At 51.9% G+C, this 26363-nt stretch overlaps 1 protein-coding gene and 1 long non-coding RNA gene across 2 annotated transcripts in view; one reads left to right on the top strand and one right to left on the bottom strand.

Moving 5' to 3' along the window:
- LOC130888502 (uncharacterized) overlaps positions 1–20115 on the top strand; it is a 50198-nt gene extending 30083 nt beyond the window's left edge. The window contains exons 2-3 of the long non-coding RNA XR_009058466.1: positions 17328–17795; positions 18764–20115. This is a non-coding gene — a long non-coding RNA (uncharacterized LOC130888502). The remainder of the gene's footprint in view (positions 1–17327; positions 17796–18763) is intronic.
- Ift27 (intraflagellar transport 27) lies at positions 9909–24655 on the bottom strand. Its single transcript, XM_057791495.1, has 7 exons — positions 24281–24655; positions 18790–18869; positions 18373–18432; positions 17316–17375; positions 15937–16054; positions 14997–15106; positions 9909–10122 (listed from the first exon to the last, which is right to left on the bottom strand). Exons 1-7 carry the CDS (start codon positions 24312–24314, stop codon positions 10024–10026), a joined length of 561 nt encoding a protein of 186 aa, XP_057647478.1. The 5' UTR covers positions 24315–24655; the 3' UTR covers positions 9909–10023.
- Between the last annotated feature and the right edge of the window lie 1708 nt (positions 24656–26363).

Here is a 26363-nt window from a genome sequence, read left to right as displayed (position 1 = left end):
GGGTCAGGAGGGTCCGCCGGCTCCACCTTCTCCTCTTCCGCCTCCACTGGGCTCCACCGTCCTTGTCTGCCATCCTGGTTGGGTTCAGCTGGCTAGGCGGCGAGGTCTGATCGGGCATGCTGTGGCACATCCCTGCAACCCAGGGTGGGGGAATGTTGGTTCTAGAGCTCTGTGTGGCAGCAGACTGCAGGCCGCAATGGCTGACCACTGTAGACGGAGTGGCTGCTGATCTGAAAGGCGACAGCCCCATTGGATGTCTGAAAGATGAGTGGAAAGTGAAGGTATCTGCTGTGAGATGTGGGCAGGGCTGCAAAGTATCAGCCCCCTCCCCCAGTTGCAGCCAGAACACCCCATTGTGTGCTCCAGCTCCAGCTCCTCTGTGGCTCCCGCTGCAGTTATGCAGAAGCCCACGCTGGAGATGAGATTTCTCTTCTGTCTTCACCAGGGACACCGGCTTTTCATAAGGGTAAGCTCTTCTCTAGCCCAGGACCTTTGAATGCATTATTCCCTCTGTCTGAGCCCAACAAAACCTTCTCCTGTACCTTTCCTTAGAAAAACCTGGGCTGGGAGTTTCCAAGGGGAATGTCTCTTGAAGAACCCACACAAGAGATCTGGGGCCCCTCTAAGAGTCTGGCATTTTCTTTCTAGACATTTCTACCACTGGATATCTATCTATCTATCTATCTATCTATCTATCTATATCTATATATATATATATAGTTATGCTTATCCTGTGTGCCCAGAAGCCCATGTAGATAGACCCCAGTGCTGGACCCCCACAGGCAGTTTATCGGACTCTGCCTATCTGCCTATATTCATGAAGAATCAGAGGCTGTTAAATTCTAAGGGCTCTGAGGGAGCTTGGCCAATTTTGCCAATATTGGCAGGGACTGACTCAACTCCAGACTCCAAGCCCCGAGTCTGGTCCAGCCTTCTGGGACTGTGCGGACTACTCTTCCCCTAGATCATTTGCAGGGCTCTGGGCCCCCTTGCTCTGGGTAAAGGTGGGGGCTTCAGAGATAGCCCCTTGTGTTACTTATAAGAGAATAAGAGCAACCATGCTAAAGTGGCCCTGCCACTGGGGCTGAGCATTCTGTAGGGACCGCTTCATTGTGAGGCAGGTGATCTGGGGGCCTTGGGTCAGGAAGTAACTGAGATCCCTTTGGTGAGGTATCTACCTGGCACATGCTTTATTCTATGAAGCTGGGTGTAAAACACCCACAGGGTGGGTGCAAGGAGCCAGGCAGACAACCCTCTTGCTTATCAGTCCTAATCTCTCTAACCTCAAAGGGTTACTGTTTTAAAATTGAGATCTGGGATGTGAATATCCAGCCAGCTTTTGTTTAACTGGATCCTTGTTCATGAAACTTGGCCTCTGCATAACACCCCCTCCCTTTTATTAAAAAAAAAAAAACCTGGGTCTCAGTACGTAGCCCAGGCTAGCAGCATACGTGCTGGGATTATAGGCATGTGCCAGCATTGTAGGCTTGGAACCTTCCTTTTGTACCAGTATGAAGTTCCCATGATCTGGGCACTGCATGCTTTTTAACTCATGCTTCTTTGTGCACTCGTTGCAGTGCTGGGGGTGGAGCCCTGGGTCTTGCACACACTAGGCAAGTTTTCTACCCTTGAACTGCAGCACCAGAGACAACCCGCTCTCCATTTTCTGTGTGTGAAGCAAGGCCTCAAATATATCTTCCTTCATGCTTGAAATAGAGTTTGGTTTTTAAAGCTGGAGAGAAAAGGAGGAGGGGCAGGAGGAAAGGAAAAAGGAGGAGGAAGGCTAGGAGAAGGTGGCAGCAATGGCAGACAGGCATGCAGAGGCAGTGAGGAAAGGCAGGTATGTCCCTAGTGGGCACCTGACATTTCTCTGCCCTTCATTGTGTTTCAGATCAGAGAGACCTGGCCTGGGCTCTGGGGTTCTCTGTGGTCAGCTCCCTCAGCTCTCAGAACCACCTTCTAGGCTGTGGGGCAGTGCAAGGGAACTGGGTAGCAACCAGGGCAGGGCTGTGGCAGTTCGGGTTTCGACCATGGCATCTGTGGCCGACTGTTCTCCGTTCTGGAGAAGGAGCTAATTGGAACGGAGCGGAGAGTCTCCTCCACTCAGGCTTCGTCCTCATTCTCCGCTGAACCTTCGCATTAGGATTTCATCAGTCACTGTTGCCAGGGGGCTGTGCCCCGGGGCTGTCCCTGCACGCTGCTGCCTGGTCAGGTTGGCTTCTGTCTGGGGACTCCCTGGGCTACTCAGCCCAGGCCCCTCTTTCTCTGCCTGTTCCTTCCTTCCCTTCGATTGTCATTAACAAGTGCACGCTGTCCAGGGTGCTGCTCCCTGCTGCTGGGAGTGTGAATCAGTGCTGGTCCCCTGGAGGACAGCTTGTCACGTGCTATTAAGAGCTTAAAAAGCAGGCAGGCTTTGACCTGGAAAGTCCCCTTCTAGGAATCCGTCCTGTAGACATCACCGGACAGGGGTCTTGCTGCTATGGGCAATGTATGGACATTGCCTGTGTGCGTTGTAAAAGCGGCAATCTAGTGATGTAAGTGGAGGATTACTGGAAAAGGTCAAGTTAAGAGCAAAGTTGAAGGGAACCTTGGAGGTCACAGGGAATGCGGACTTTGGGCAGATGCACTCAAGGAATCACGGCTGACTTCACTGGCGATGTTAATGACCATGTGCTGGCAGGGTTGGTATTCCGCTGAAACCTTGTAACAAGAGGAGCAAGGTAGTCCAGAGCTGCAGGCGAGGACTAGGAGTGCCCACTCAGCGTGTCCTCTTGCTGTGTGTGTAAACGTGTGTGTGTGTGTGTGTGTATGTGTGTGTGTATGACTGCAAAAGGGCCAGGGGACATAACTCTCAGGAGTATAGTGCCTTCTAGTGTGTACCAGGCCCTGGGTTCAAATCTTAGTACTGGAGAAATCCATCTATCTATCTATCTATCTATCTATCTATCTATCTATCTATCTATCTATCTATCTATCATCTATCTATTGTCTGTCTATCTATCTATCTTCTATCTGTCTATCTGTCTGTCTATCGATCTATCTATCTTCTGTCTATCTATCTATCTTCTATCTATCTATCTATCTATCTATCTATCTATCTATCTATCTATCTATTGTTTATCCATTGTCTGTCTGTCTGTCTGTCTATCCATATATCTATCTTCTGTCTATCTATCGATCATCTATCTATCTATCTATCTATCTATCTATCTATCTATCTATCATCTATCTTCTATCTATCTATCTATCTATCTATCTATCTATCTATCTATCTATTATCTATCTATCTATTTATCTATCTATCATCTGTCTGTTTATCTATGTCTATCTATCTATCTATCCATCCATCTATCATCTATCTCTCTAACTCTCTATCTATTGTCTATCTGTCTATTTATCTATCTAATGTTTATCTATCTATCCATCTATCTAGCAAGTGAGTGATCAAGTGAGAGAGCAAACATGAAATCCGTGTATGTGTGCATACATGCATGTGCGCCACAGGTTGCTTTCAGGTACCTTTCTCAGTAGTTGATTCTCCACCTTAGATTTGGGACAGGGTCTCTTGTTCATTGATTAGAACACAACTGATTGGCCAGTGAACTCATTGGTTGGACAATGAGCCTCAGGGATCCATCTGTCTCTACCACTCTGCATTCTCTTGTTTCTGGGTGCACAATTGCTCCTGGCTGTTTACATGGGTGCTGGGGGTCTGAACTCAGGTCCTCATGCTTGTAAGCACTCTACTGACGGAGCCATCTTTCAACTTCCATCTTCTGACCTGAAATTATGCCTATGAGATACTCTTAAGTCAACTGGGTATGGTACCACAGATCTGTAGTCCTAGAATTTGGGAGGTTGAGGCAAAAAGACCTTAAATGCAAGGCCAACCTGGGCTACACAGAGAAGAAAACAAATGAAAGATACTGCTTAGTGAAAAGAGCCAAGTTCCCAAAGCACACATAGCAGTGACACCGCTTCTTTTTAAATTGCTGCGGTTCCAGATCTGTACATTTTACACAACCGCTGGCCTGTGTGTGTCTGTCTCTGAGTGGTGGGGTTTGAAGAGCTTCCAGTTTTTTTCATCTATACCTTCAGTAGCTTCTGTCTCTCTTTTTACTTCTTACAGAGTCTTGCTATGGCCTGGTAGTCCCTATGTAGCTCAGGCTGGCTTCAAACTTACAGCAGTTCTCCTGTCTCAGCCTCCTGAGTCCTAGGATTACAGAATACACTGTCACAGCTGGCTTCTTTTCTCCTTTTTCTAGTTACATGTGCATTCATGCTTATAAACAAGCAATAAATTATCACTGAAAATTTTAGCGTTTCCTCTAAGATTGTACTATCTAAATGGAGGCTGTATATATCCAAATAAACTCACAAACATTGGTGAAGCTGATGATACTCTTGTTTGATCGACGGGGAAGCTAAGGATCAGAGAGGGTAAGTACCTTGTCTAAGGACACCCAGACACAATCCTAACCTCTCTGTAGGAAAAGTGGATGCTTTGTTTGTTCATCAATCCTCAGTGGCTTCTACCACAAGGACAGAGTCCCGGCAGAGCAGACTTCCACAGGCTGTGCTGTCCTGGTCTCTGGCCCCAAGTTCCTCTCCAATCTCCCCACACCGTCACCCGCAGCCACTTGAGTAATGGCTTTGGTGAGAACGGGCTTTGCTCTCCAATCACAGGCGGGAGGTGAAAATTGCCTGTTCAATATTTTCTTCTAATGAGTCTCCGCACTCCTGTCGCCTTTTAGGATGGAGGCAAGCTCTCTGCCTCTGTCACCCTCATATCTATCAACTCTGTTTACCTGCGGGGTGGCAGAGGGAAGGAGCAGCGTTATACATAAATATCATGAAATCCACCGAGGGCGGCAGGCAGAGCGCTTAATCCCACCTCCGTCACTAACAACTTAGAATCTGAAGAAGTCACTCTCCCTCTGTTTTCTCTGTCTCTAAAGTAAATAGAGGGTAACATGCTTAAGAAAAGAAATCAATCGGTGTTCTGAAGAAAAAGGATGTGTGCGGGCAGGGGTGGCAGTTCTGTGTTAGATCCACATGTACTCCCTCTGTTCTGGTGATGCTGGAGACAGGGAGACTGTCCTATCTCCTCTGCCAGCCCTACAGGGCACCCTGCTCCGCCTCACCTGCTAGCTCTGTAGTGACACCTCCCATCTTACCTCCAAGCGCCTCTGTCTGCTCTCCTGGGCTGGTGTTCCAAGGCATGTCCAGGTGAGTCATTTCTGTTGAAGCCTAATTCCAGAAAGATCCAAGGTTTCTGTTTTGGACAAAACGAGCTCCGTGTTCCTGTTTTATCCTCCCCCAAAGTCCACGCTACAGGCAGGCCCTGGTCTCACACCCTAGGGCCTTTGCCCGTGCTGCAGTGTGTCTAGTATCAGCGATTTTCTGCCCTCCAGACTTCGAGCTCCTTCAAGACCAGTCTTGGTTGTTCCTGATCCCCCACCATGTGAAAGTGTCTACTCAGAGACAAAACATGGGGACATGGGGACATGTGCGAGCTGAAGGCTTCTCTCCATACTATGGGTGGAAATCCCCCCACAGATGTGATTCCGCTCGTTCAGCATGTCTCATCCTGGAAACAGCTCAGTCTGTGCTGATGTCCATAGTGGGGCCAGGAAGTACTGACCTCCTTGCAGAAGACCATGTAAACTAGGTACCTCACCCAAGCCACAGAACCCAGGTTGCTCCCCAGCACGGAATGGGGGGGGGGTCATACTGAGACCCGGGTCTTGGGAGTCTCCACCTGAAAGGAGCAGGACAGTTTCTGGGGGTGGTGGGAGTGTCAACGATTTTTTTAAATTGATTTTTATTGAGCTCTACATTTTTCTCTGCTCCCCTCCCTGCCTCTCCTCTCCCCCCTTCAAGCCTCCCCCAAGGTCCCCATGCTCCCAATTTACTCAGGAGATTTTGTCTTTTTCTACTTTCTACTTCCCATGTAGATTAGATCTATGTGAGTCTCTCTTAGTGTCCTCATTGTTGTCTAAGTTCTCTGGGATTGTGGTTTGTATGCTGGCTTTCTTTGCTTTATGTTTAAAAACCACCTATGAGTGAGTACATGTGATAATTGTCTTTCTATGTCTGGGTTACTTCACTGTGTCAAGGATTTTTATACAGGGAAAAAGTTTTATGCTTTTGAACATTGGCTCCAAGACATGACTCCCACTTGTATGACCTCCCAAGCCCTCTCTGTGGAGGAAAAGAAATAGCTGAAAGTCTTGGAATTTAGCCCAGCTGGTTGAGTGCTTACTTAGCATGTACACAGCCTTGAGTTTGACCTAATAGACTGGACATATTGGCATACATCTGTAATCCCAGCACCCTGGAAGTCAACGCAGAAGAATCAAATTCAGAGTCATCTTCAACTACATAGCAAGTTCGAGGCCAGCTTGGGCTACATGAAATCTTGTCTCAACAATAACATAAGGGGTAGCCAAGGGCATTGTTGCTGGCCAGCTTCATGGAGCCTCAGGCCATGTGCCATAGAACAGGAGGGCCATAGGCAGAATCCTCTCCTCAGTCCCTGGGCTGTTGCGTGTTCCTGGGGCTGTCTTAGGAAACTCCAGCTGGGTACTCCATGCATCCCTCAGAAGTTAGAAGCCCTGACTCTACGGCCTGCTGGCGACTGTAGGGCAGAAACTGTGCCCATGCACACGGCTCCGGCTCACCTGACTGAGTCCCTGTCCTGACCACTGCAGCAGGAAGGCTCCATCTCTGTGGGTGGCCCAGGACTTATGTTTCAAGGATGCCAGTGGCTTTATCCACTTTTAAATACAGCTTCAATGTCACCTTGACGGTGAGGTCTTCTCTGACCTGCACATTTCATATTACAACCCTCACCCTGGCTCTGCATGGCCTCTGTTCTCCCTTGCTCTCCTGGGCTCTGACAGCAGGTACTGTCAACCTACTTCATCCAACCCCTCTCCCATCCCACCGGAACATAAGCCCTGAGCACAGGCGTCACTCACTGGAACGGGCTGGTATGCAGTAGGTGCTCACACATGCTCAGGACACAATTCCTGGAGCTGGGGGACAGTCCACTCAGCAAAATGCTTACTGTGCAAGTATGAGGACCTGAGTTCATATCCCAGAACTGACGTAAAGACCAGGTATGGATGCACACATCTGTGACCACAGTGCTGCTGGGGCGGGGGGAGGTGAGACAAGTGAGACAGGCGGGTATCCAAGCTTGCTGGCTGGGCAGTCTGGCTTAATCTGTGAGCTCCAGGTTCAGTGAGAGACCCCATCCCAAAATAAGGCGGACAAGGACGTCTGCCCCCCCATGCCCCTAAATACACCCTATGCCCACAGTTACAGTGTGAATGTCTTTCCACAGAGAACGAGTCTTCAAAGGGGATAAACCACTTGCCAGGCACCGGGAAGGTAGACTTGCCACACTGTTTCTTCTCGCTGACTCTTGTTACTCTAGAGCTGGTCCTGTATTCCTCTCACCACAAGCCCCTGCCAACCCGCCCCCCTCACTTCCTCAGCACCCCTAGACTAGTCTTCACTGGCCCGGGGTACTTCCCCACTGGAAGGCTTCAGAGCCTTTGCAGCTTCCATCCTCCACTGCCCATGACTGTACCCCAAGATAGGCTTGTGCAGATTGACCTCAGTTCTAAAGCTCCTCTCCTTAGGGTCCCATCTAGCCTGGCCCACTCCCCTAATTTCCAGCTACCATAGTTTCCATATTTCTAGTTTTTCATGTTTCCATCTGTACTGTCTGAAAAGGTCTTATTTACCGGTAGAACCAGTTTGCCAGGGAATCTAGCCCCATGGGCTCAATACCCAAGCTCCGAGCCTTCTCTGTCCATTAAAGCCAGCCTGCTCTCCCTTCCTGCTGCGTTCGCCAAGGCTCCTCCGCGTGGTCAGGCACGCTCACTCATTATGCCTTAGATCAGCCAATTTGAAGCTTGTGAGTCTGTTCAAATCTCTTCCCAGGAAGGGGAAGGAAACGTGCACTCTTTCTTTCTCTCTCTGGGGTGCCATGGAAGGAGTGGCACACTCCCCAAGGTCCCCTCTCAGTTTGGTTTTGTCTGCTGTATTCTCTGTGGATTTGATGCATCTGTGCCCTTCAGTGGTGGGAGGCAGCCATGCCCCTTCCAGCTGTCAGCTGAACAGTCCCCCTGCCCCTTTCCAGGCAGGACACAGCTTTTTCTCAGGGCCACCTGGCTTACACATAGCCTCTTTCCAAATGTCTCCATCAGGGCTCTCTGCAAGTCCCTGGTGCTCTTGGAAGCAGATGCCTCCCCATGGGTCCCCAGAGAGGCAAACCAACTGCAGGGACACTTCTTGGGCTCCTGCAAGGGCACCAGCACCTAGCCTTCAGTTGGCACCAGCTCTGCAGCCTCTCTGGCCTCCAGCTGGGGAGCCCAGTGCCAGTACCTCTTACTGGCAGTGCCTTTAGCTGCAGCACTCTCTGGGGACTTCCCTCACTAGGTTCCGAGGATGGAGAGAGGTGGCATCATTAATTCTACTTTAGTCACCTTGATCTCACGGAAGGGTAGAGCAGGGAGCAGAGGGGTCAGAGGTGGCTGAGGGCAGCCACTGAGACAAGTGACCTTTAGGACATGGTTTCTGTGGCACAGGATCTCAGGGATAGATCCAGGGGCCCCACGAACCAGTTTTAGGATGATGGAAAATGCTTCCTGTTCTTTTTTTGGTTGTACACTGAGGACCGGCCATAGCCTGGATTGCTAGTGTCTAGACATGTGCCTGGCCTACAGTCGACCCTCAGTGGTGGTGTTTTGAAGAGACACAGTTAGTTGCCAGCCTGTAGTGGTCATAGCTGGTGAACGCTAAGGAGTCAGGACATGAGGAATGGAGATGTGAGGGTTTGGTGCTGGCTGCTGCTCTGTGCCTGGATGCCCTGCACACAGTTCTCTCTCCTTCCTGTGACCTTGGCAAGCAGCCTGACCTTCACCCTCTGCAGGCAGTGTGGCCTCCAAAGTTCCTGCCAAGCCCAGGGGGAGGGAGGAGGGGAGTGGGGGAGCTGCTGGCTCTGGAGTTGAGCTTTCTGGCTCTGCTGCCCCTTGGCTGAGCTTAGTTTTCTCCTTCCAGCTTGTCATTAACAGACTCCATGCTGTAAGGACAGAATTGGTGGCTACATGTAATGCACTTAGCCCTGGAAAGACGTGGTGGGTCACCAGCCGTAACCAGAGCTATTCCATCATGGCCATTTCCACAAGGACACAGCAGGGGCTGTACGCCCCTAGTTGATATGATGCTCTCCCAAAATGTAGAGATCTGGAGACAGGGGGTAACAAAGTCCTGTGGGCCAGGGGGTCACTGAGGAAGTGGGAGTCCCCAAGAAAGAGTGACAATTCTAGGAGGCCTCAGGGGTCAGACTGTAGCCATAGCCCTGTGTGGACAGGCCTTCATCGGGGAGTGAAAGGGTGAAGTGGTATTTCAGAAGAATGAATGTGGACACTAACGGCGTGGAAAGTGGTCCAGCACAATGCAGAGGGAGGCACAGCTGCCCAGCTTCTGAGTGGAGAGGTGGCCATTACAGGAAGTGGCCAGCTCTCAGGTGTCTGTGTACTCGGTTCCCAGCAGCATAACTGGGAGAGGTGGCTGAACTCCAAGCTGAGCAGTGGGCATGAGGAGGGGTCACTGCTTTCCTTGGAACAGTAGTCCTCCCAAGGAGGCGTGGTACCTGGAGATCCTCCAGTCGGGTGCTTCTGTGTCCTGGTGCTACGGTAGCTCACAGGTCCTGCCAAACCAGCCTAGGGTTTGCCTTCTCTACTGACGGCTTATAGGGGACCTGCAGAGCAGGGAGGCCCTATACACGGAGGGCAGAAACGGGCCAGGGATGCCCTATCACTGGCCAGTGCAGCAGTGGTTAAAGGCGTAGCCCCAACTAAGAACAGAAGCAGCCGCTATTCATTTTCCTCATTTTATTGAAAGCTGTACCAGGCAAGTCCATCTTCTATGTTCTGGAGAGATGAAGGTTTGCTGGGCTCACAGCAGCGCAGCCCAGCCATTCCTGTGGGACAGTCCACTCTACCCTCACACCAGGGTATGGAACATGTCCACCTTCTCCCGGTACAGCTGGTGGAACTGCTTGGCCAGACAGTGGAATGGGGCCTCATAATTGTCCATCTCCTTCTGTAAGAATTGAGAGGAGTGTGAGTTTAGTCTGGGGAAGCTGGCCCCTACTCGAGGTATCTCTCCCTTCAGGCTCCCGACACCTGGTGTCGAGGACAGCTGTCGTCACAGTGAAGATTTATGGGGAAACAAAGCTAAAAGGAACACAGTGACAGCTGCGTGGCACGTGAGCCGTGGAGCCAGGGTTGGGGCTGAGGTCTATCTATAGAGCCATCCTTGTGGCCACTACGTTCTGTGTGGAGGACAAGAAGGTGAATCCACTTACTTAGCTCTGACAGAGGTTCAAAGGCCAAGGCAAAACAGCAGACAGATGTGCTCTGGAAGAGAGTCTGCCCACAGCCGCTCCAGGTGGGAAGAGGAGGAATACAAAGGCCACAGGGCACAGCCCAGCCAGGAGAGGCACAGCACACACAAACCCCTCCCCGAGATACCAGGCTGCAACAGGAACCTTCTACTCCAGGGACCAGTAGGGCCATCGGGGAGAAAGAGGACGTGATGGGGACGTGTGTCCGAATGGGATCAGGTTTATTTTTAAGGAATACGCTGGGACTTTTGGGATGGTGCCAGATCCCAACAAGAACACACGGCTCCTCCCCCGGGGATGGGGAGGGCAGCTCTGACACCACGGAAGGCGCAGAGATGGCTCTAGGCTGGAGGGTCAGCACTTTTCCTCACCCCTGAGCCCTGGGTAGTGTTGACTAAGTGGGAAATGAATGCTCGCTTTTTGTGACTAAAGGTGACCAGAAGACATGTCTATTCTCCAGAGGAGTGGAGAAACGAAGGCGCTTGCCTTAGGTTACAGTGACAGGCCCTCCAAGGGGAGGTCAGAGGGGCCATCAGAAGGAAGGGCACTGTCCAGACACCATGGCCACCAACCACCTGCAATGTGGGTGCCTGTTTGTTTGTTTGCTTGCTTGCTTTTGTCTTTCCTGTCTTCCAAGTTGGTGTCTTTTTGTTTTGTTTTGTTTTTTTGTTTTTTAAACTGGGCCTAACATTGCAACACCAGGGGACCCAACACAGGAACCTGTCTCTCAGATAAGTTTTATATGTTTTGTGAGATAAAGTCTCCTGTAACTTTGGCTGGCCTCAAACTCACTATAGCTAAGGCTGAATTTGTATTTCTGATCTCCCTGTTTCTACCTCTGGAGTTTTGGGATTATAGGGTGTTCAACAGTGCTAATTCAGAGTGCCATGCACTAGATAAGCACTTTCCTGAGTTACATCCCTCATCACCTACCACCACCATCATCATCACCACCATCATCACCATCATCATCACTACTACCATCACAATCTCCACCACCATCACTATCATCACCACCAATGTCACCATCATCACTATCATCACCAACATCACCACCATCATCACCACCACCATCATCATCATCACTACTACCATCACAATCACCACCACCATCACCATCATCACCACCATCACCACCGTCACCATCATTACTATCATCACCACCATCACCACCATTACTATCATCACCACCATCATCACCACCACCACCACCACCATCATCATCACCATCATCATCATCATCACTACTACCATCACAATCACCACCACCATCACTATCATCACCACCATCGTCACCATTATCATCACTATCATCACCACCATCATCATCATCATCATCATCATCACCACCATCACCACCACTAGCATCATCACCACCATCATCATCACTATCATCACTATAATCATCACCATCACCATGATCATCATCACCATCATCACCACCATCACCACCACCAGCATCACCATCGGCATTATCATCAGTTTAAGATAGGGTCTTGCTATGTAGTCCATGCTGGCCTTAAATACTTTATCTTCCCACTTCAGTCTCCTGAGCGGTAGAATTACAGGTACACACCGCCACACCATCTAGGTATTTTTAAAAACAAAGTGGCAGAGAGAACCCACCACACTGCAGACAGGAGATGCAGCCAAGAGCGTACAAGGGCTTGTTGGAAAGCTTTTCCGTGGCTGTCAAAGGCACAGCAGAGCGTAATATGAGGCCCTGAAGTGTCCCTGATGGAATGGGAGGAATATCACAGAAGCTGGCGTGTCTGCACTTTACAGAGGAGTGATGAAACGAGAGGGTGGAGTGGCCCAGCTGGACAGTGTGTCCTGATCTCAGGCTGGAGAGAACCGTACCAGTCCTGGGGAGAGAGCTGCCTGGACCCCACAGCGAGGGAGAAGCAAGTGCAATCAGGAGCTGCTGGCCGAGAAAAAACAGGGCTCAATGCCAAGAGTGTGCTGGGAGCCCAGCGAGCACCTGCTAAGGCCCCCAACCCCCAGGCATGAGAGTCGAGCCAGCCTCACCTCTGCCTGTGTGGCCATCATGTCCCAGGCAGTCAATGTCACTGAATAACACCCCCAAAGTGTCCTTAAGCGCTGAGTGGAGGGAAGGGGGGAGCTAGGAAATCTTAAGGGAGGGCTTCTAGCCGAAGTCAGAAGCTCTCCATAGCACAAGCCAGGAGAACCCATCATAAAACTTAAGGAATTCAATGCCCAGGAGCCTCGGCAGACACCATGGAGTGCTTGGAAGTAGATGGAAATTGAACTATTTTCCAAATGCATTAAGGGGGCTGCCAGCAACAGAAGCCCTGTTAGCCAATGACTGATTATCATCCTGCTCACTTTGGACACTGACAGAGCAGGCTGTTGAGCGATGACATCTGGGGTAGGCCCACACTAGCCCTTGGTTTACTTAGAATTGTCACCAAGAGCCCACAAGCCGGTACCGTGAGGAGGTGAAGGGTGCATACTCCTGGAAGACCTGAAGCGCTCACGTCTCCCTGGACAGGGCTGCGTCCTGGTCTTAGTGCTATTCTTCCTTAGCTGTGCAACGGGGAGAGAAACACAACCTCTCTGGTCTGTCTGCTAACTGAGCAACAGAGACAGGAGCAGCTGCCTTTGTTGGGCACCTCCAGAACACAAAAGGTAATTTACACAATCAAATGGCAGGCAGGCCCTCAGCTGCCTGGGAGGGTGCTCCCCCCAATAGAGCCGTGAACTTGGCCTTGCCCTTGCATTCTATGCATAATCTCGCCTCAGCGATAAACAACCGGTTTGATTTCGGTCTAGAAAATTCTTTAATCTTTGTTCAAAGAAGTTCTTTTTTGGGGGGCCTGAAATGCCAGACATGGAGGGGTGTTTAAGAGCCAAAGGGCCATGGAAGTTCCTCCTCGAGGCTGCTGCACTTCGGGAGAAGCGAGGAGATGGGCTTGGCAGCATCTCAAACCACATTGGGTTATGTTCCCTTTTTAATTACAGCTTTCTTAACCGACCAGCCAGTGGCGCTCCGGTTAGCAGCAACTCAGGGGGACTAGTTAACTCGCACAGTTAATACCGAGTGCTCAAGCGCAGCCTCTTCAAGCAGGATTTATACGCATCCTTCTGACACCTGCACAGAGCTGACCAGTAGCCTTGGGTGACTGATGTGTTCGGACAGGTTTTAATTTCTGGGAAATATGGGTGTTGGGGGAGGAGATGGTGACTGATGAAGGAAGAGGGGGAGGGAACGGGGAGTTGTGGGTATGCAGCTCACTGCTCACTTAAAGGTGCATGACACGGCATAGCCAGGGAGACCTGTGCAGTGCGAGCTCTCATTTGAACGTCATTAATCTGGGATTGTGATAACTGGACTCAAGGCAGGGGTAACATCCATCTCTGTACCAGCCACTGGCTCTAGGGTTTCGTAAGGAGTAATAGCAAAAACACCATTTTAAGGAATCATTTCTGTTTTAAAAAGCTAGCAAGCACGCTGAGTATCTACTCAGTTAGACTGAACATTGTGTTGAGTGTCTTACATTCCGGCATGTGACAATCAGCAAAGGGCAGGTTCTATCCCCATTTTACAGGTGAGGAGCCTGAGGCCCACGGTGGACATCCCATTCCTGGGGCGGGGGGGCGTGCAGAGCCTGTTCAGCTCCAACACATGCCCTGAAGGCTACGCTTTGGCTGGGCAAGTGTGCCAGTGGGGGACACTAGAGGCACAGGCTGTTCTGCAGGTGTGACAGAGCCTGTGGCTGGAGGAGGTGACACCAGGGTATGCACTCCTCCACTGACTTCTTTGGAAAGTAAAAGCATTGGGCCTAGAGACCTCAAAGTTAGGCCTCACACAACGGAGCCACTGCAGGTCTAACAGGACTCTTCAATGATGCTCCTGAGGGACGGCTGTGGCTTCTGACGAGACACTGGTGTCCGGGCCATCTGCATGCCTGTGGTGGGAGGCTCAGAACAGGTATGTGGTGTGGCCAGAATCATGTGTCCGGAAGCCATAACTTTTAACGTTCCAAACGTAAAAAGGTATGCCACTGTGCTGGACAGCCCTGATGATGCCAGGGAACCATCTCTCACTGCAGGAGGGCTCTCGCATCAGAGAAGACGCTAGATGTTCCTGTAGAATGGGAATCTGGGGGTCTGGGGGTTGGGTATACCCTGGTCACGTTGGTCTGGGCTAGTCAATTTTCACTGCAGTGCTGAACTGGGGGCAGGCCAACTCCTGCCTCACAGAGTTATCAGGAAGGCTGCACTGAAACCGAGAGCCAACAGCGCTGTGTCCTTCAGCAGCTCTCACACAGTTCAAAGGTCAGGGAGATGGAACACCTTCCATTCCAAAGTCTTTCTGAAATGCACACAGCCTTGCCTAGGGTGGGCTGTCTGCCCTGCTTCCTGGTGCCACGCAGAAGACTCTCACGATACACACTGACTATTCTGGGTGGAATGGCAGCATTTTGGGTGGAATGCAAGATTTAGATTTGTATCTGGGAGCAGAACCACTACACGCACCTGGGGTCATGAACAAATCGCCAGCACAGAGCTCCCCCAGATTAGTGGCTCAGAGGGTGGGGGTACTCACCACAGACGTTTCAAAGAATTCCAGGCCTTGACCCAGTGCCCATGCCTGGGCCTGCGTAGTATCTACTGTTCGTCGGCCAGCCAGGTCTGTCTTAGTCCCCACTAAAACACCTGCTCAAAAGGAATAACCACAATATTGTGTTTTGAAGGGACAGGATGGGAGGCCAGCTGCAGAGAGGGGCGTGTGACACATCAGGTGACAGAGCTGACCACTTGAGGTGGCATGTACCAGCAGGGATGTCCCCAAGGGCCACAGAGGACAGGTTGGCTTTGCTGTGCACAAGCAGCTCAGAGTTCTCTCGTGGCTTCAACTATATCTACGTTTCTCATCTCCTTGGGGCTGTAAGCGCCAGGCAGGCCTGGACCAAGTTTAGAAGAGCATTTGTGACAATTCCCAGCACATGGAACCAACATCAGACATGGTCATTAATGCTAATCTTGGGCCTGGGCTCGGAGTCAGGGACTCAGGTAATTGAGCTCCGTTCCCAGCTGCCTCAGCTGCGCTAATTTCTCAGCCCGTCTCTGGAGGCTGCTTTCCCCGGCCTCTAATGAGGAGAATTTGTTGATCTCACACAGGGATGAGAAAGAAACTGATTTAAGGCATGCAGAAGTGACAACAGAGCTGGAATGTAACTTGTGCCCTGCGTCCTGGGCAAAATGAGAGATTCCTCCCCGGAGTTCGCGTTCTGGAAACATCAATTCAGAATGCAGCACCCTTCCTTCTTATTATCCAGACTCTCACAACACTTCCTGGTGGGTGGCACTGTCTCCCCACCCCAGGCTTAGGGAGGCAGAGCAAGGGCACAGTGAAGGACATTGAGGTCAAAGATTTAGAGATTCAGGCCCCAGTCCTACTCCCACAGTGTCGTGTGCAGTGACCTGAAGCCCTTGAACTGAAGGACAGAGGCACTGCTGGGCAGGGGGCTATCCACAGTTCCTACCTGGGAGGAAGGTACCCGGAGTCTGGGCCCGCACCTTCTCCAGCCACTTGGTGCAGCTGTTGAAGGACTGCTCATTGGTCACATCGTAGACGAGACACAGGACGTTGGGGCTCTCCCACTAAGCGGGGGACAGGAGAAGAGCACTTCAGGGGTGTAACAGGGACGCTCGGGTGCGGGGAAACCCGGCATTCAGGGAGGTGGATGAGAGAGGGCTGTGAGCTGGGAAACTGTCACACTCACAGACAGCCACCGTTCAGCAGAGAACGAATGGAGGCCAGGCTCAGTGGCACTCATGTGGGAGAGGCGAGCTGGAACCTGGGGGAGCAGTGACTGCCAGGCACCTCTCACCGGGGCCACAAGTGCATCACTGCACTGCCCAGGGTAGGGCTGTCTGGGAGAGTCTTTGCAGCTGAAGAAAACAGCTCAGAGGGATGATAACTGGCCTTGGATGACAGGCTCAAGGGGTGGCCAGGAGAGGGGGACAGGGCTGTTTTCCACCCAGAAGCCCACTCTTGTCCACTACGGTTCTACTAGCTCACATATCATAGTTCTATGAGAGCCGCCACTACAAGGCTATGGTGTTCTCCCACACTGCGGGCCGCGAAGGGTGATGCTGGTTCCCTCACAGTCTAGTCCCTGGATGTGTCTGCCCACATCTTCATAACGGTGGTCTTTTCACTTGGGGACTAGTGAAAACTTGGGACCACTTCTGGCTTCTCCCAGGGTGTTGCCATCAGCCCTAATCACCCTACACTAACACCTGGAGGGGGCTCTGTCACCCAGTGAAGAGCCGGGGTTCCACATGAACTGTCAGCCTAGAAGTCCTTAAAATATCCTGCTGCCAGCCCACGATGGGGTCACGAGATACCCCTGCCTGACTGTGGGCTCTCCCTCTGGTGCACAGGCTCTGGTACCACCTCCCTATACAATTAGGCCCTGCTCTGACCTTGTGGGCCTGCAGAGTCCTATGTTCTGGAGAGCTTGGCAGAACAAGGCCAATGGGATAACCCTTCTTGGTGTGTGTGTGGGGCAGAGCCTCTTTTCTGGATGTAGGCGTCCCTAGAGGGGAAGGAATCGGTGGTACTGTAGTGGGAGGTCAGGGAGGGCTGTAAGACCCCCCAGAAGGGACTGTTCAGAAATAGCAGGCTGGAGAGACAGATTAGTTTCTGGCACATTCCAGAGCAGTGCGTGGCCATATTGAGCAAGCAGGAGCACCTACTTGTCAGGGCCCAAAGCCCCAGCTGGGAGGGATGCCCTCAGAGGATCCTGCCTGGCTACTTCGGAAGGCCCAGAGTATCCCTTTGGGGAGTGCCACTGGAGGAAGGGTTGGGGAGAAGGGGGTGGTGGAGGTGGGCAGGAAGAAACAACACACTACTTGCCAATTTATCCAGCATTTCAGAGAACAGCTCCTTGCCGGCAGAGTCAAAAATGAAGAGTTCCTGAGACCAGAAAAGTGCATCTCAGAAGGGGACACGGCAAGAGTCAAGTCAAGGTTTCCCACCAGCTCTCTGTGGACGTGGCTCAACAGCAGACAGAGCAAACATGCCATGCGCATGGGGGCTTTTACACATGCTCTGCCTCCTCCGAGTCCCAGAGAGACAGCGAGCACAGTCCAGAGTGCCTGAAGGGCAGAGGCATAGCTTCCACCCACCTGGCATCGTGACCTGGCTCACCTTTCCCAACCCCAAGCACAAACATCGCAGGAGCAGCCTGACTGCCCACCTGGCGGCCCAGAACACTAAGCAGGCTGACAAGTGTGCCGGTGTCCAGAAGGCCACTCTGTACTCCGTTAACCAAATGGATTCTCAGATCACATAAGGATTCTTGATAAAGGAGGTCACGGAGGAAGCCTGGGGACGGTGCGTAAAGTAGGGCAGCCTGTCACCGCTCTGCGATGGTGAACGTGTACTCTGGACACAAGGCACCCAGCCTTCCCAGCCCAGGCAGAGACTGTCCACAATGCAGCTGCTTGAGCCAGCCGAGTCCCCGGAGCTCCCTGAGCTCCCTCCTGGTGCAGTCCCCTCTGCCTGGCTCTGAACCCCCGGCAGGCAGTGCTGTCTGCTCCATGGCCTGCCCTGTACAGTGGCTCCAGTCTCAGGCTTCCTTGTGGTATCAGGGATGCCCGTGTCTTTCATTTGCTCAAGGTTCTCCTTAAGGACCCAGTGAGTGCTACATACCCTCTCTCTGGGAGCAGCTACACAAACATGGCATTGTGCCATTCACCCTCAAGAGTTGTGGGGTCTCTGTAGGGATCCTGTTAAGAACTCAGACAAAAGATACCAAGTTCTTTTGGTAAGGCCTACATCCCAGTCCTCCTCTCCCTCCTCAGGCCCTCCTTCAAAGATGCCCTGTGTCATTGCTCCATGTCCCTTGCAGGGAGGGCCCCCTGGCCCACAGAAGCAGCCCCAAGCACCCTGGCTTCAGGCCACCACTCACCACACTGTCATTTGTGTCAAGAACTGGCACTGTCTTCACCACCAAATCCACACCTGTCGTCTGCAGGGGACAACAAGATCATGGGCATTAGAGGGCCCGACAGTGGGGTGGCCCAGAACAAGGCAAGACCCCACCTCCCTGCAGAGAATCCCAGCCAAGCAGAAGTCAGAGGCCCTAACAACCTTCCACTCCCAGACCTCTACTGCTCCTGGCAACTGTGGCATCCTGGCCAGTCCCCTCAGGACACAGTCCTTTACTGGTGGCCGGTGGAAACTGGATCTCCATGTCACCATTTCCCCGTCTTTTCTTAGGCCTCTGAGGACATTGCTTGGGGATTTTGCTAAGTCATTCTCTCACGGCTAACGGTCATGTTTCTTTACATTGTGACCAGGTGGGGACTCTCCAGCCCCAGCTTACCAGAGTGTAGTTCTTCTGGAAATGGGTCCCGTCGCTGCGGAACATCTGCACCAGGGCTGTCTTGCCTACGGCTGGATCTCCTGAAGCCAGAGCAGAGGGACAGATATCACTCGGGTCCCATCAGGCACGAGAGCCTCCTCCTACTCCAGAGGGCTTGACACGAAACCAGAAACTTCGCTGAGTTTTCAGAGCGTGTATCTGCAGCTCTTGCGATAAGCAGGGAGGTAGCCAGCGGGGTAACTGGTCCAGGAGACCCATCTTGAGAGCTTACCAAGGCCATACTACATCTCTGTACACCTCACAGCCCTGTCAACCAGAATGACCTAGCAGGTAACAGGGTTTAAGGAGGGCTCCTGAGCCCTGGCAACAGAAGTGACACTCTTCCACCAAAGCACACCCCATGGGAAAACCTGTCACTTTCAAACTCCAATTTGCTCTAGAGTCTGGCCAGCAAAAAGGAATGAGAAGCCAACTCGTGACCTCACCTGGCTGAGCCACTGCCTGCGTTCTCATCTACGCTGACGGTAAAGATGTCCAGAGGTTGCCTTCACTCTGCGAAAACTCATTTTCTTCTGCTCATTTTTTATTAACATTTCTTCTTTTATTTTATATACTGATCAGTTTCCCCTCCTTCCTCCCCCCCACTCTCATCTACCCCCTCCCTATCTACCAACTTCTCCTCTGTCTCCACTCAGAAAGGAGCAGGCCTCCCATGGGCTTGAGCACAGCATGACACATCACGGTGAGGTAGGACCGAGCTCCTCCCACAAGGTGATCCAGCATGGAGGACAGGTTCCTAAAATCCTGCTAAGCGCCAGGGACAGGCCCTGATCTCCCTTCTAGGAGCCTGACAAACAGACCAAGCTACACAACTGTCACACGCATGCAAAGGGTCTAGGTCGGCCCCATGCAGGCTCCCTAACTGTTGGTCCAGAGTCCATGTGCTCCCACAATCTTAGGTCAGCTGTCTCTGTTGCCTCCTCCATCATGACTTGGTGAAAACTAATTTTTTTTTTCCAAGACAGGTTTTCTCTGTGTAGTCCTGGCTGCCCTGGAACTCACTTTGTAAGCCAGGCTGGCCTCGAACTCAGTGAGATCTGCCTGTCTCTGCCTCCCAAGTACTGACATTAAAGGCGTGCACCATCATCACCCAGCAAAAACCCATTTTCAAGTGATGTACTTCATTTCATTGTGCTAGGTGAATGCTGAGCCATGGACTTAGGAGCATCCCCTGCCACCGCCACCCCGCATCCGCAGTCATATCCTATAGCCACCTGGCCCAGCTGGGCTGAGCCCTTCTCAGTCTTTGTTCAAGCAGCTCCAGGAACTCACACATCATAAAGGTTCCATGTCAGTTTTCAGGCCTAGGTCTGAGTCTTTTGCACGACGGGAGCGGTTTCATAGCGAGTTCTTCCGGTGCTGTCATAGGGATGGCTCAGGGTGCCTTGCCCCCTCCACTCTTCCACCTGTAGCCTTGACCCCTGCTGATCTGGCTGTTTTACACGTGCAGGGTTATCATTCCCATTGCCCAGGTGTTACCGGGCACCTGTTTTCTGCGTGCTCATGTCCCTGACCCTCAGGGACATCACCAGCACCCATCCCAGCATTTGGGACAATCTCTGGCTTCAGTCCCTTTCACAGTGGCTTCCTCTGTCTGCCTTCTCCAGCCTGCAGCTCCGGACACAGGTCCCCTTTGACTCCTCCCATCTGTCATTTTCTCTCGTGAGACAACTACATGACAACTGGTGTCTCGAGGTAGAGACTTCTGCTAGGGCCGAGTGAGCTGTTCAGGACTTGATTTCCTGCTACGGGTAGTCCTTCCCTCTCATGCCTTCCCTCCTGTGTTGCACCCCCTACTGAAGTCACGGGTGAAAACAGCTCGTAGAAGCGAGGTACCCCTCTAGGGTTTTTATGCTGCCTTGCTTTACTAGGCTGGTCTAGCTGAGCATCCCAAATGCCACCTCGAGGCTCTTTGCACCATGGCCTCTCAGGGTCTGTGGGTCCCACCTACCCCAGGGCAGATAGCCTAGCAATCTTCCCCATGCCTCGTTGATAGCCCAGAAGGTAGTCAGTCACTAGCCTGACTCCCATTCTGTTTCTAAACCTGGGAGGAAATTGGCTCTTTCTCCCTGGGAAATTCCCCCACAGATTGGTTTTGGTTGATTTCGTGAGTCTTTCTGCTGACTGCCAGTCACCAGGGCTGGCAGCGAAGTTCCTGTGTGGGCTAGGAGGGATCCGAGCATGGGGAGGTGGGGGAGCTGATAAACACATTCTCAGAGCAACAGGATGACAAGTGAAAAGGCAGACAACGCAGCTGAGAAGCAGGGCATCCGAGGGAAGGAACACGAGAAACCTCGAGAGCCTGTGAGCCCATGTGGCTGCAGGGTGCAGGGTTCCCTGAAGCCATGGCCATTGTGGGGCTTCCACTGTCTTCTGCATTTTGCTTGCCCACAGCCAAGCCCACATCTCACCACAGACCTGAGTGACCTCTCCGTCTACGCTAGTCTTCCTGCTCACCACACCACCACGTATCCAGCCTCCTTGTCCCACTACCTCCTGCATCCCACTGTCTTCTTCCTGGTTCTTCTATTCTGGGCTGTCTCTCAAGCCTACCCCCACCACCTACAGCCATCCCAGGAGCTCACACATCATCTGTAGGACTGGGAGCTCCCTCTTTGAGCTTTTCTCTGCTCAGCCCTGGAGACGATGATCCCCGCACCTGACTACCCCAGTGTCCTTGCCTCAGATATGCTGCTTTGCCACCTACGTGATGGTCACCAGGACACAGGCCCCACATTTGGCTTGAACCTGCTGCGAGGTCTCAAAACACAGAAATGGGCTGGGGGCACCTGACTCTGAAGCTGAGCTGAGTCCCCTGCCAGGGGAAACAGGTCCTGGTGACAATGTGGCATGTGGTGGTGTTGCCCTAGGGTTGACGGAACAGTGCCAGCCAGGCAGTGTCCCTCCCCAGAGGCCTGAACCTAGCTCTGCGGGGTCCTTCGAACTCTGCACCACCGCTGGGTGTCGCAGAGCTTCTGGTGGCTGGCGGTCTTCACATGTCCAGAGCTGATTCTGCCATTACCGTTCCCTGACTCTCCTTGCCGCCAACTGCATCCCAAGCCCATCAGGGTCACAGAACAGAGCAGCCCCGAGTCCCTGCCTTCACCCACTGCAGGCATCCACAGCTCTCTTCAGTCAACTTCTAGCTGCCCATCCAACCATCTCCAATGGTCCCTTATAGGAAATCTGGACGTACGTACAATGCTTGTCCTTTTGTTCCCTGGACATGTTCCAGTCCCCTCTCCAATCCAAGTCCAAAATCCTGTCCTTTCTAGGCAGATCTCAATTGGCTTCTTGTGTGGCCTCTGAGGTCATCTGTCCCTCTGCTGTCTTTACCAGGGTGGTTAACCTATCAGATTTGTAGCAATGGAGCGGATGCCAGGGCTACACTCCAGGGAAGCATGACTATTGTCCCACATCCCAAGAGGTTCATCACCAAAGGCGCAAAGATGTGGGGCCAGACCCCAGCTCCACACTAACTGTGTGATATCAGGTCAGGTAGTTATGCTCTCTGTGCCCCCTTTGTTACATCTGTAAAATAGGCTAACGACGAACGGTACCTACTTCATAGAATTGCTACAGCGTTAATGAGCAGTGTGTGTCCCCTGTCTGGTACACAGTGCTGTTTGTTAAACAGATGAGACACAGGTGCATGGCCACTGTGCCATTTTATCTCCCGCCGTCTCAAGCCACAGAAGCTGTAGACTGGGGACCAGGTTGGAGTAGAGGCCAGGAGCCATTGCTGACTTTGGCTGGGCACAGTGCCTGGGTCTGGACCCAGGGCAAGCATCTTCATAGTACGGGTCTTGCCTGCCTTATCTTACATGAGGATGACTGAGGGTTTGCTGGTGGCTGTGAGGACTCGCAAGAGACTTGCACCAAGAGTGTGACATGGGGTCAGCACATAGCAAATCTCAGGAGAGTGGCTTATGACAAGAGCTTCTTGGTTTTTGAGAGCTCACCAGCTAAAGAGAAATGAGCAAAGAACAGCAGGCTGAGCCGCCCCCACTTAAAAAAAGAAAGTTAACTTTAGAAAAACGAAGATGTCCCCAACTTACCCGTGCAGAAGCTGAACACTGTCCAAGGCAAAGAGCTGGGGAGAGGACTGACCAACATCCTTTTATTACACAACACTGCCTCCTCTGGCTCTCTGAGAACTAGAGGTGCTCTGGAGAGTCAGGGTTCCTTCTGCTGCAAAGGGCCTGAGTCAGGGCTGTCACTCATCTTTCTGTGTGACCCTTTTTATTTTCAAATTAGGAAAGTCATCAAGGGAACTATGCCCTACTCTCAGTCTGTAGGATAAAGATCCAAAGACACTCCCCCACCCCCATGTTAACTTCTTGATTACGGAGAATAATCATGGGCTGGGTGTGTCAGGTTAATTAAGGGGGAGGCCACCCCTAAAGGTAGGTGGCACCATTTTACACGCTGGAGCCCCCGACTGGAGAAAAAGCAGACAGTGTACTGAGCAGCAGTGCTCACGACTCTGCTTCCTGACTGGACGCAATGCGACCAGCCAGCCACTGGCCCTTGCCACTGTGTCTTCCCCCACCATGATGGGCTGTCCCCTGGAACCGTGAGCCCCAATAAGCCCTTCATCCTTTAAGATGCTGCCTGTCAAGTTTATTGTCAAAACAAGAAAAGTAGCCAACCCGACCAACCCAAGAACAGAGATCTGGAGTCAGGCGGATCTGGGAATTCTGTGTATGACCTTCACTAGGGGTTCACCCCAGTAACCCTAACACCACTCAGTGGTCATATCAGGACCACACGGAAACTACCCTGCTGTGCTGTGATAGTGAATGAAATACAGGTGCCTATGCGGTTGCTGTTAACCAGTCTACAAGAGAAGCAAATGGTTTTCTCAATGTTCGAACTGACCCGAGGCAAACCCACAGGGGTGGGTACCACGAACCGGCTCACTCTGCACGGATCTAGTTAATACTCATCCTCCTCGAGGCAACGCGCAGGCTATTTCCATGCCGGTCAATAATAACAAGATTCTTACTTTCCTTACTTCTGGGGAAACTCCAAGTCCACATACTCTCAGCTGGGCAACACTGTAACCCACTTCACTCCACCCGACCCCCGTCTTCCTGGTTATGGGGGGAGGGGTCAGCGTAAATGACGGGAACTTTGTGGGGCCAGCGTCACTGACGCCTAGCTTTGGAGTACAGTCTGTGTTTGTACTATAAGTCTACTTGGTGATAGTGGCCTCAAAATGAGAGGGAGACAGGGAACACAACAGCTACAAGTGTGTCGGAGGGGAAAGGGAATAATACCCCCCCTCGCGCGCGCTTTCTGAAATCTGTCTGTTGGTCACTGCAGGCATTCCTATGGGAGACAGACATTGGCAATCGTGAACCAAAACTGCCCGAGTCAGGACGGCTCAGGCCCCCAGGAACACACGTTCGAGGTATTTACTACTCACCTGCCAGGATGCATTTGGCTGCTAGCTTCACCATGGTAACCAGGCACTAGCAGGGATGGAGTTGGGGGTGAAAAGGGGTTTGGATTAGGGGCAGCTGATCCCAGGGCCTGAGACCGCGATGGTTGGAGGCACGGGCGCTAGGGTTGGGTGGACATTGGGCCTCAAGATCCCAGGCAGCCTGCAGACGTGCTAGCGGGGCAGGGTGGAGCGGAACCCAGCCTTCCAGTCCAGGCCCCTGCCGTAGAGTTGGGACACAAACGACTAGCCCCTCTGGTCCCAATAGTCGCGCCAACAGGCTCCTGGCAACCAATACCAATCCGCCTCCTCCCTCCATGTGGTCCTCCGATTGGTTGCTGTTAAACGCTCGGCGGCTTCAGAGACCCAATAGAAGAAGGAGGTGGAGAAAGCCGTCTTCCTTCGCCGGACGGTGCCGGCAGAGGTTTCTGCCTTTAACTGCTCTAAGCTTGGCCAATGGCTTCAGATGATGTCAATCACCGCTGCACGCCTCCGAGGATGCAGCTGGAGGCGGGTATTAGTGAAGCTTTCTGATTGGCCAGAGCATGGCTTGAACCATCACGAAGAGTTCAGGTTCTCTTTTACCCCTGTCTTCCTGGGAATGGGTTCTCCCACGTGGGGCGGGGCATTAGCGGCGCCTGAGCAGTGGAGGAAGCCGCAGTCTCGAGAGCCCGGGCTTGATGATTCCTACCTCCGACCCCAGGTTCAACGGAGCATCCACAGATCTAGCCCCTGTCTTATGTCCAGAAACAAAATGTCATCTTTGAAGCCCAAGTGTGTTATGCGCCTTAAAACCCGAAATAGCGGGAAGGGCAGGATGCGGAATGTTGAGAAAGAAGTTACAGTGAGGGTAAGAGAGGAAGGCCCGCCGTGCTTTAAACGGGGCGACTGCGGACAGCACCGTTGCCTTTCACCTTCCAGAAGCCGGACAGGAGGAGGAATGTTCACAAAGAAATGATAAATGTTTGGATAGAGACATTTGCCCCGATGGAAAGGCATACAATGTATACATATGTAAATACAGATTTGTTATAATGTATCAGCTAAACTAAATTAAAATATAAAATCTAAATCAGGCGCGATTTGAACGGATGGGAGAAATTGCCAACTTTACTGAGCGGATTTGTACTTCTCAGTCTGCTTGCTTCCTCTGTTGTGGATAAAAGGATGCCATCCCGATGTTGCCCCTCATGAGGGGAGGATTGGTAAACGCCATCTGGTTTTCCTGGGAGCCTCTCTTGCTTTGTCACCAAGAGGTAGGGTATGACTGGGCAAGTCACCTCACCTCCAGACCTCAGAAGTAGATAGAAACCAAGAAACAAGCAAGTGTCCGTGTATTGGGCTTTTGTTGCTAGGACAAAACACCAGAGAGAAACAATTTACGCCAGGAAAGGTTTAGCCTGGTTGTTTTGTTGAACATCATAACCAGGGTAGCATATAAGCATATAGCCCCTCATGTTGAGAGAGGGAGAAAGTGCTCCAACGATGCACCCCAAAGACATGCTCTCTTTCAACTATTCCATTTTCCAGGACCCACTCACCACCCAGTGGCCCATCACATAAGGTACCCACCAATGGATAGATCCCTGATGAAGTCAGAGCTTGGGTCATCTAGTCACTTCCCCTAAAAGCCTTAGTTCCTAAAAGCCTTAGTTTCCATCACTAGGCTCTCAACACACAAGTCTTTGTGGTGGTAGTGGTGGGAGAGGCGTGCATCCACCCACCCACCCCATCGTGGCTCTGCACCCCACTGCTTTCTCATTTTTGCTGGGTCCCGTCGTGATGGCTAATACTTAAAAGGGGAAGATCTGTCTCTCTGGAAAGGTGCCTGTGCCATGAGGAACTCTTGGAGAGCTATCCAGGCTCCCGTATGAAACTCCTATAAACTCATTGGTTTGTCGTGCTGGCTGTGGGTAGGGTTGTTTCCTGGTCTGTCTGTCCTGTCTGGTGGAGAGGCATGTCTCCTGGAAAAGTCATGTAGCACCTTCTTTGAGGAATTCATCCTACAGATATTTAGAGAATACTTATGAAGCACAGAGTAGGGAGTGGGGCCCAGCCACTTAGCCCA

Source organism: Chionomys nivalis, chromosome 17 (genome assembly GCF_950005125.1).
Source record: "Chionomys nivalis chromosome 17, mChiNiv1.1, whole genome shotgun sequence".
In the NCBI taxonomy this organism is placed as follows: Eukaryota; Metazoa; Chordata; class Mammalia; order Rodentia; family Cricetidae; genus Chionomys; species Chionomys nivalis.
This window is presented reverse-complemented; position numbering and strand designations above follow the sequence as displayed.

What these genes read in the sequence shown, in the direction of transcription:
- Ift27 (XM_057791495.1), bottom strand. Translation starts at nt 24,314, where the DNA reads ATGGTGAAGCTAGCAGCCAAATGCATCCTGGCAG. An exon ending in TCCAGAAGAACTACACTCTG is followed by an intron (nt 18,433 to 18,789) that starts GTAAGCTGGGGC and finishes TGTCCCCTGCAG; the next exon opens with ACGACAGGTGTGGATTTGGT. An exon ending in TTGACACAAATGACAGTGTG is followed by an intron (nt 17,376 to 18,372) that starts GTGAGTGGTGGC and finishes TTCTGGTCTCAG; the next exon opens with GAACTCTTCATTTTTGACTC.